The sequence below is a fragment of the Nanorana parkeri genome, unplaced genomic scaffold (assembly GCF_000935625.1).
Source record: "Nanorana parkeri isolate BGI_ZX_2015 unplaced genomic scaffold, ASM93562v1 scaffold2801, whole genome shotgun sequence".
Taxonomy (NCBI): domain Eukaryota; kingdom Metazoa; phylum Chordata; class Amphibia; order Anura; family Dicroglossidae; genus Nanorana; species Nanorana parkeri.
In genome coordinates, this window is record NW_017309069.1 from 25,599 (window position 1) to 36,219 (window position 10,621).

Genomic DNA, 10,621 nt, shown 5'->3' on the forward strand with positions numbered 1-10,621 from the left:
GGAAGGCTGCGCTGTGTCATCCTGAAGGGGCCCTGTGCGTTGTCACCCTGATGAAGGGACCCTGTGCGTTGTCACCCTGATGAAGGGACCCTGTGCGTTGTCACCCTGATGAAGGGACCCTGTGCGTTGTCACCCTGATGAAGGGACCCTGTGCGGCCCCAGAAACGTTGGTTTTGTCCTATGACGATCGGTCCGATTCAATGGACGTGGAAGGTATTTGCTGAGTGCCGGCGATTCCCGCTTTCTGCTCTTTAGTGGCCCTCAGCGGAGGATATTTTTAGGCTGATCATGGTGAGGAGGCGGCTCTAATGATGAATAATGGCCGCTTTGCACTTATAGGGAGATGTTGGAGCTCCTCCGGGAGATGGATGAAGACATGGGCGCGCCATTACTGCGTCGGCGTAAGTGGATCCGGGTAGAATGTACTCGGTGGAGGGAGCGGACTGCGTTATGTGGGGCTGACCACCGCACTTCATTATGAAGACTTCTCGGCTGCCATAGACCGGCCCCGCCCACCATAAAGTGACGGTACTCCCAGCCGTGCCGATTCATACAAATAAATATTTCACCGTTCTGTGTTCTGGGAAACGCCGACGCGGCCGGTTCCCAACGCGGCTCAGGACAACATCTTCTTCCTGGTGAACCTTCATCACTCATGTTACATTGCGCTTAGACCAGCGGCTCTCACTCCGTGTAACCCAGGGACCCGCATTTGTCCTCGGCCATTAAAGGAGAACTATGAGGGGGAGGGGCTTTTCACTCACCTCATAGTTCTAGCCGACCTGTGACCAATGAGACTGTCACAGGTCGGCTCAGTAGATCGGGAGGTGAGGGAACACATACCGGCGCTCGCTCACTTCTCGATCCTGTCACGGCTCTCTGCCGTGACAGGGGGAGGGGCTGGATTCCCCGCTCCGATCCTGCAGCGCTGACTGGTGGAACGGACGGGGGAGGGGGCGGGTACAGCTCTAGATATGCGGAGCCAGCTGTCACTCACGCAGCCGGAGCGGATCCCGGCATAATTGTCGGGATCCGTCCCGTCTGCGGCGTCTCAGTATACCGCGAGCTGTAGCTCCCTATATACTGAGCCTAGGGTGACGGGAGGACGCCAGTTTGTGTCCCCCCCGTTACCCTGAGGAGAACTATGGGGAAAAACACTGACCTCGTAGTTCTCCTTTAAGTCGCGACCCAAGCCGCACTGCAATGGAACGCATGGCATGGCAGTACCGCACGTTCTGGTCCGGGCAACTGTACTGTAGGCGGGAGGTGCATTTGGGGTCCCATTCAAATGATATGGCAACGCACCTCCCGCACCAGAACATATAGTAGGTGCGATGGTGTGGTACGGTGCATTAAAGGCACAGGGCCGTTCGATTAACGCACCGTACTGGTGTGCACGGGCCCTCAGAAACACTGACGGACTCGCACAACCGCACACACAATGACATACACGTATACACACGCCAAGATCCATCCAGTCTCCCGACCATATGAGAACCGTAGCGGATCCTCAGCCTGGGGTCCGGTGTGGGCTGCTGCGCTGTGACGGAGCTCCTTCCATATGTGCGTTGCTTGTACAGCTCCCATGCGTGCCTGGGCCTTCTTAAACTGACTCCACTCGTGACCCCTTTTTGGCCGAGGACATTTTTAAGGGACCCCAACGTCGGACAGTGTCTCCCCCCTCCACTAGCGTAAGTCGGTGTCTCTCTCTACGGCGCGAGGACTGACAGAGCTGCGCTAGGGGGAGGCTGAGGAGCCCCTCGCCTAGAAAAGTGGAAGGCATGCGGGGACCCACTGAACACAGGGCCGCAGCCCACTTTTGGGTCACCACCCACCAGTTGAGAACCACGGGCTCAGAAATTTTGTCACAAGATTTTATAAGTCGGGTGAAGACCAGTGTATATAATCTTCTTATTATATAACATCCAAATATGTGAAACTAAAATACCTTTCATTGAGGGGTCCCTAAGATCGTATGCAGGGGTCCTTGTGAAACAAAGGGGCCAGGTCACCGTCCATCAGACTATTTGGAGGCCGGACTGGGGCCAGAAATAGGATAAATATGTCCCTGTGTTGGAGAACAGTGGGGGTAAAAGACAATTGCCCCAACGTCAGTGGGTGTAATAAATGCCCCTGTGTCGCTAATCAATGGGAGTTACAACTGCCCCAGTGTTGGTGGTCAGTGGGAGGGATACATTTCCCTGTGTCAGTGAGAAGAATGGTGACCCGGCATTGGTGTCGTTGGGAGGAAAAGTGCCCCGGCATTGGTGTCATTGGGAGGAATGGTGCCCCGGTATTGGTGTCGTTGCGGGAATGGTGCCCCGGTATTGGTGTTGGGAGGAATGGTGCCCCGGTATTGGTGTCGTTGTGGGAATGGTGCCCCGGCATTGGCGTCGTTGTGAGGAATGGTGCCCCGGCATTGGCGTCGTTGGGAGGAATGGTGCCCCGGCATTGGCATCGTTGGGAGGAATGGTGCCCCGGTATTGGTGTCGTTGCGGGAATGGTGCCCCGGCATTGGTGTCGTTGGGGGGAATGGTAAAACAGTAGAAAGGCGTCATGGCGCACTCACCGGCCGGCATGTAAAACAACGTGTCTCACCACTAAGGACAATGACAGAGGTTTGGATACACGTCTTCTGCAGAAAATGTGAAAGCCGGACAGCCGCGCCAAGGCACCTCTATATACTGCGGTCCTAACTCTAAACTATGAGAGTCTCCATCTTGGAGCACATGGGGGCAGAAGACGTGTATCCAAACCTCTGTCATTGTCCTTAGTGGTGAGACAAGTTGTTTTACATGCTGGTTTGTGAGTGTGCCATGACGCCTTTCTGCTGTTTTACTGTTCAAAGCCCATTTCGTGTGCACCGCGCTGTATAACTGGTGAAAAATTTTTGAGTGCATTTGTCGTTTGTTTTGTTGAGAGGAATGGTGCCCCGGCATTGCTGTCATTGAGAGGAATGGTGCCCCGGCATTGCTGTCATTGAGAGGAATGGTGCCCCGGCATTGCTGTCATTGAGAGGAATGGTGCCCCGGCATTGCTGTCATTGAGAGGAATGGTGCCCCGGCATTGCTGTCATTGAGAGGAATGGTGCCCCGGCATTGCTGTCATTGAGAGGAATGGTGCCCCGGCATTGCTGTCATTGAGAGGAATGGTGCCCCGGCATTGCTGTCATTGAGAGGAATGGTGCCCCGGCATTGCTGTCATTGAGAGGAATGGTGCCCCGGCATTGCTGTCATTGAGAGGAATGGTGCCCCGTCATTGTTGTAATTGAGGGGAATGGGGCCCCATCATTGTTGTAATTGAGGGGAATGGGGCCCCATCATTGTTGTAATTGAGGGGAATGGGGCCCCATCATTGTTGTAATTGAGGGGAATGGGGCCCCATCATTGGTGTAATTGAGGGGAATGGGGCCCCATCATTGGTGTAATTGAGAGGAAAACTGGTCTCAAAGTATCACCCTTACCGCCCCCTCCGCTCCTCCCAAGACCTCCTGCTTTCCAGCTCCTTTGTCCACTCCTCCCATACTCTCCTCCAGGACTTCACTAGAGTCTCTCCCATCCTATGGAACTCCTTACCCCAACCTGTCCGTCTATCTCCCACTCTGACTGCCTTTAGGCGATCCCTTAAGTCTCATCTCTTCAGGGAAGCCGATCCCAGCTCAACCTGACCACTCAACCATTCATCCCCCCACAGCTCCCTCCTCATGCATCACTGGCCCCTCCCCTTTTAGATTGTAAGCCCTCAGGGGCGGGGCCCTCCTTACCGTCCTGTCTTTTATTGTGACTGTAATGTCTTCCTTATATTGTACAGCGCTGCGCACACTGTTGGCGCTCTATAAATCCTGTATAATAATAATACTTCTTGTTATACTTTGTTGCACTGATATATGGCTCTAGGATTCGGGAGGACTCCGCCGCTGTGATTGGAGTGAAGGATAACCGGTGGGATTCGGTCGGCGCCACTTTCAGCCGGTGACAACCATAAACAATGGCGGCGCTTTTAATCCTCCCACACGCCGTCCAAAAGGAACGAATCGTTTCTGGCTTCCTGTCCGCCTGCCGCGTGTGCAAATCTGCCCCGCAGTTAAAGGGACAGTACAGTCATGTGTCGCCTCAGACAGCGCCCGCGGTTTCCCTCCGTCGGCGACTGTGGGCGTTTGACAGACGCGCTCCATTATTTCGGTGACGGCCTCGCTCTTCCATTCGTATCATTATCGATTCAGCCAGAGAGCGGCTATTACGGCCGCTCCGGCAGAATGCCTATAATTAGGAAAGCTGTAATAATGGCGCGTGTGTAATCGCCTCTTCACAGGCCCGTCCGGGGACAGAGTGCTCTTCAATGTCACCGCAACGCCTGCCGCCGCCGCGCGCTATAAATTGCTCCTCGCATGTCAAGCATAAGCTCTACGCCGCAGTCACCATCTGCCGGGGAAACGCAGGGAAGAGACCCATAAACATTCCTATTTCTCTTCTGCCATCTTGTATGCATGTATGTGAGCGCGCGGTGGCGATCGGACCGGAGAACATGCGGCCTGAAAGTCGGCTTTACACATGTAACCAGGCTTTAGCATGCATCAGTGGCAGCGAAAGGGTTACAGGCCCATGCATAGCTGTGAGCTGCGGTAACGAGCGCATTACACGTGCTGCTGCAATGTTGTACCGATCATTCTGAGTGGCGCCCCATCACACCTCGCTGACAGATATGCGTCGCCGCGCCACATCTAGCGCACTATCGGCAATGGTACATATGAAGCTTTTTGCTGCGTTAGGCAGCCCATTGCAACGCATGTTAACACCTGCAGACCTCTGGCTGCACCGCCGGCAGACCTCTCGCTGCTCCCCCTGCAGACCTCTCGCTGCTCCCCCTGCAGACCTCTCGCTGCAGACCTGTCGCTGCTCCCCCTGCAGACCTCTCGCTGCAGACCTGTCGCTGCACCCCCTGCAGACCTGTCGCTGCACCCACCATAGGAACACTTTGTCTTCAGGTGTCGGAGCGCCGCAGAGGACACGGAGCTCATCATTCATGTGTCTCTGTAGTCAGGAGGACGGGGAGGGGGGGTCAGATATAAAGCATATACACTTCTCAATCCATGTGCTGCGCCCCACGATCCATGCGCATTCACATCTATGTGCTGCTCCCCTCGATCCATGCGCATCTATGTGCTGCGCCCCATGATCCATGCGCATTCACATCTAATGTGTTGCTCCCCGCGATCCATGCGCATTCACATCTTATGTGTTGCTCCCCGCGATCCATGCGCATTCACATCTTATGTGTTGCTCCCCGCGATCCATGCACATTCACATCTATGTGCTGGGCCCCGCGATCCATGCGCATTCACATCTATGTGCTGCGATCCATGCGCATTCACATCTTATGTGCTGCTCACCCCGCGATCCATGCGCATTCACATCTTATGTGTTGCTCCCCGCGATCCATGCACATTCACATCTATGTGCTGGGCCCCGCGATCCATGCGCATTCACATCTATGTGCTGCGATCCATGCGCATTCACATCTTATGTGCTGCTCCCCGCGATCCATGCACATTCATATCTATGTGCTGCTCCCCGCGATCCATGCGCATTCACATCTATGTGCTGCTCCCTGCGATCCATGCGCATTCACATCTATGTGCTGCTCCCCGCGATCCATGCACATTCACATCTATGTGCTGCGCCCCGCGATCCATGCGCATTCACATCTATGTGCTGGGATCCATGCGCATTCACATCTTATGTGCTGCGCCCCACGATCCATGCACATTCACATCCAGGGCCGGATTTCCACAATGCTAACCAAGGCCCGGCCTCGGGGCAGCAGGGAGTAGAGGGGCAGTTATGTTCTACATTTAGCCCGGCTTTGGGCAATCAGAGCTAAATGTACAGCGGGGAAGCCGCCGCTTGTTTTGTTGTCAAGATCACTTGTTTGCAGCCTGCATACAGGGGGGGGGGTGACGCATTGAGGAACCCGGCATTGGGGCAGCAGAGAGCGTAAACACCGTCCCTGACCGCAGCTACGTGTTGTGGTGCTTTTTGTACATAGGTAATGTGAGTTGGAGGTCTAGTCATTTTTAGACATGCATGGCTGGGTTTCTCTCACAGGCATTATCCTGGGGTCTGGCCACACCCCTTGCTTCACATTCAACAGCACGGATGGGTGCAATCTCCCCTGCCGCCTATTGTACAGACAGCACCGGCAGCTGTCCTAAATACCAGAACAGTGACTGCATCTGATTGGTTACCACTCACTGTTCAGCCAACAATTTTCCATCATCTTTGGGTGGTGGTGCCGACTGGGTCACCTATGGTTCAGATTTCGGCTGATGGCTGGAATTCATGCCATGCATTGGCCAGCTTTAGTGAATGGCCTCCTAAAATCACACAGAGATCTGACAAAAGATACAAAAACAGAGACAATTAGGATTTTATATAAAAAAAAGATACAAAGTACTCAAAGCAAAGGAAGCGTCACCTGGTTACATGTATCTACTTTATAACATAGTCTTTTCATACAATCAATACTACAGATGCTTGTGAGGCTGTTGGGGGCTTCAGGCCAATTGTTTGCAGCCTCATATGAAGCCGATCCATCACCGTGGGCTCCGGCGGCCATGTTCCAGGCTCTCTCTATCCGGATAATGAATTCCGGAGCTTTGTGCGTGGGCGGCTCCAGCAGGAATCGGCGGCTTATTGCTTCTTTTCCACCTCTCGGTAATGGTGGATGAGACACGGGGAGCCCAGACGAGCGCTCCTCTCCATTCACTGCAATGTATAATCATGCAGCATGGGGGTGGTCAGCCATGATACAGACTCCAACCACGGTCACCTTTTATACAGAGCCGCCTACGCGGAACACAGACCCGCGTCGTATGATAGATGAACGTCATTCTTCTTTAATGGAACCTGATAATTGCTATAAACTAATCCTATCCAGCCCTAAAGCGTGCCGGGACTTTCCATTTCTTGTAATGGTCCCCAAAATACCCTAACAAATGCAGTAGTTTGCGTCTCTGCCCCTCCCACAATGGCGAGATTTCCTCCAGTAGTTTGTGTCTCTGCCCCTCCCACAATGGTGAGATCACCCCCCCAGTAGTTTATGTCTCTGCCCCTCCCACAATGGTGAGATCACCCCCCCAGTAGTTTATGTCTCTGCCCCTCCCACAATGGTGAGATCACCCCCCCAGTAGTTTATGTCTCTGCCCCTCCCACAATGGTGAGATCACCCCCCCAGTAGTTTATGTCTCTGCCCCTCCCACAATGGTGAGATCACCCCCCCAGTAGTTTATGTCTCTGCCCCTCCCACAATGGTGAGATCACCCCCCCAGTAGTTTATGTCTCTGCCCCTCCCACAATGGTGAGATCACCCCCCCAGTAGTTTATGTCTCTGCCCCTCCCACAATGGTGAGATCACCCCCCCAGTAGTTTATGTCTCTGCCCCTCCCACAATGGTGAGATCACCCCCCCAGTAGTTTATGTCTCTGCCCCTCCCACAATGGTGAGATCACCCCCCCAGTAGTTTATGTCTCTGCCCCTCCCACAATGGTGAGATCACCCCCCCAGTAGTTTATGTCTCTGCCCCTCCCACAATGGTGAGATCACCCCCCCAGTAGTTTATGTCTCTGCCCCTCCCACAATGGTGAGATCACCCCCCCAGTAGTTTATGTCTCTGCCCCTCCCACAATGGTGAGATCACCCCCCCAGTAGTTTATGTCTCTGCCCCTCCCACAATGGTGAGATCACCCCCCCAGTAGTTTATGTCTCTGCCCCTCCCACAATGGTGAGATCACCCCCCCAGTAGTTTATGTCTCTGCCCCTCCCACAATGGTGAGATCACCCCCCCAGTAGTTTATGTCTCTGCCCCTCCCACAATGGTGAGATCACCCCCCCAGTAGTTTATGTCTCTGCCCCTCCCACAATGGTGAGATCACCCCCCCAGTAGTTTATGTCTCTGCCCCTCCCACAATGGTGAGATCACCCCCCCAGTAGTTTATGTCTCTGCCCCTCCCACAATGGTGAGATCACCCCCCCAGTAGTTTATGTCTCTGCCCCTCCCACAATGGTGAGATTTCCCCCCAGTAGTTTGTGTCCCTTCCCCTCCCACAATGGTGAGATTTCCCCCATTAGTTAGTGTCTCTGCCCCTCCCACAATGTTGAGATTTCCTCCCAGTAGTTTGTGTCTCTGCCCCTCCCACAATGGGGACATTTTGTGTAGTAATATTCTCTCTGATGATGATCCGGACTCTGGGTGGGATGGAGCCGGGAAATGTGTCTCATCTCTCGCTCATGGCAGCACACCTATAATAAGAAAGGAGGTCATGTGACTTGGAGTGCCGTCACCCTCCCGCTGGCGCGGCCCATCAGGCTGCCCTATGGAGCGGGTCGGATGATGAAGAATCGGCTCCGTATATAAATCGCTGGCACCGGGAATGAGAATTCAGATATTTCATCAGGACTAAAAATATCCGTTCTCCCGCGATGAGGAAAAATAAATCGACATTTATTACATAAAATGTAAATCAATCAAATGAGAGCGACGCAAAATAAACACCAGAAAACGCTAAAAACACGCAGGAGTCTTCCCCCGCAGGTGCGTCCTGTTATAAAGACCGGTCACTGCTGCTCTCTCTCCTTGTGCAGGGTGACTGGGCTTGTCTCCGCCCCCTCCAGTAATAAAGACCGCCCACTGCTGCTCTCTCCCCTTGCACAGGGTGACTGGGCTTGTCTCCGCCCCCTCCAGTAATAAAGACTGGTCCCTGCTGCTCTCTCCCCTTGCACAGGGTGACTGGCCTTGTCTCCGCCCCCTCCTGTAATAAAGACTGGTCCCTGCTGCTCTCCCCTTGCACAGGGTGACTGGTCTTGTCTCCGCCCCCTCCTGTAATAAAGACCGGTCACTGCTGCTCTCTCTCCTTGTGCGGGGTGACTGGTCTTGTCTCCGCCCCCTCCTGTAATAGAGACCGCCCACTGCTGATCTCTCTCTCTCCTTGTGCAGGGTGACTGGTCTCTGCTCCGCCCCCTCCTGTAATAGAGACTGCCCACTGCTGCTCTTTCTCCTTGTGCAGGGTGACTGGTCTTGTCTCCGCCCCCTCCAGTAATAAAGACCGGTCACTGCTGCTCTCTCTCCTTGTGCAGGGTGACTGGTCTTATCTCCGCCCCCTCCTGTAGTATTCTGCAGACAGCCTGTAGTGGGTGGGACCTGCTGGACCCCTCCCACTGCTCTGCTCTCTGCACAGGCTATGTACAGCACAGTGATGATGTCATTGCTATATTTACAAGGTAATATCTGGCATTTGGTGCGCACAATGTAGTTTTATATCCTTTGTGACTGTAATGGAATATATATGTAAATGAGAGTTGTTGTGGGCGGAGTTCATCTTCAGTCTGGTGGCTCCGCCTCTTATATGTTTGTTTCCTGGTGGTAATACTGGAATGTGGACGCTGACTCTGACCTCCTCTCTTTGCAGCCATGTTGCCCCGGCTGTGTAAGTTGTGTTTGAGGAGAAGCACAGAGAACAGGTGAGAGCTCTGCGTCGAGCTCCCGCACAGAAGAGCAACCACCGCCTACAAGATTTATCCAAGATGGACGCCAAACAGGAAGGCGCTCACGTCTGGCAGCGTGCGGAGGATCATCAGCCCGGCACTGCCCAGGTGAGCCCGTCGTTCTGTTCTGTACCATAGAGAGCTGCCATTGTTTTCCTCAGTGCTGCTGATCTCCTCCGGCCACTTCCTGTCTACATGCCACTTCCTGTCTACATGCCACTTCCTGTCTAAGTGCATTCTCTCCCGTGTCGGCTCCATCAGCCTCCCGACAACAACAGATTATGGCTACACATCCGTGGCGTAACAATCGCCATAGCGACCCAGGCGGCCGCTATGGGGCCCGGGGCACAGGGGCGCCCGGCCCGGGCATCCATCTGATGCTGTGCGGGTCGCCATGGCATATCAGGGTGCTGGCCGTCACTGGCGGCTGTGATGAGGAACGCGCCGCTGTTAGATCACCGACACCTGAGAGAGTCTACGGCGGGCTCTGCAGGGTGACTCTCAGGTGGGCTGTTTGGTATATCAGGTGGGCTCCGCAAGTGGCATAACTAGAAATCACAGGGCCCACATACAAAATTTTGCTGCGGGGCCCCTGTGATTTCTAGTTACGCCCCTGCTACACATGTGTCAGCGTGGCTGCTTGTAGTCTCCACCGGGGGTACATGTGACAGGGGTGACTACGCAGGAGAACACATGGCAGGCAGTTGTCACTCTAAAACAGGAAGTGGCTTGAACTATAATAAAAAAGTTTTTGCTGCATTACTCCAGTGTGGCCCCCCCCTTGCAGACTCGACCCTCTGAGGTCCAGCGCCAGCTTTATTCCTGTTTTATAAACGTCCCACTGTCCTGCCCTGACAGCAGCGCTGTAGATTCGGGGGAAGGGTGGAGACAGGGCTGTCTATAGGGGGGTGTACAGCCAGCCGTTCCGGGCCCCATGGGGTTCAGCAGAGGGACCCGGGCTTGGTTTGGTTTTCTTCACGAGCACCGGTGGGGTAGGCTGTCACTGGAGGCTCAGGCAGCAAGTTAGGTGGACCTGCATGAAGCAGCATTCACCTTCATGAGCCTGTGCAGCTGGCGGTTTT

The 10,621-nt window shown here is 54.2% G+C and overlaps 1 protein-coding gene across 1 annotated transcript in view; it reads left to right on the plus strand.

Moving 5' to 3' along the window:
• PRDM10 (PR/SET domain 10) overlaps positions 1–10,621 on the plus strand; it is a 55,115-nt gene that overhangs the window by 2,290 nt on the left and 42,204 nt on the right. Inside the window, exon 2 of the mRNA XM_018574194.1 lies at positions 9,464–9,647. Coding sequence (XP_018429696.1) covers positions 9,579–9,647 — 69 coding nt within the window. The 5' untranslated portion in view covers positions 9,464–9,578. The remainder of the gene's footprint in view (positions 1–9,463; positions 9,648–10,621) is intronic.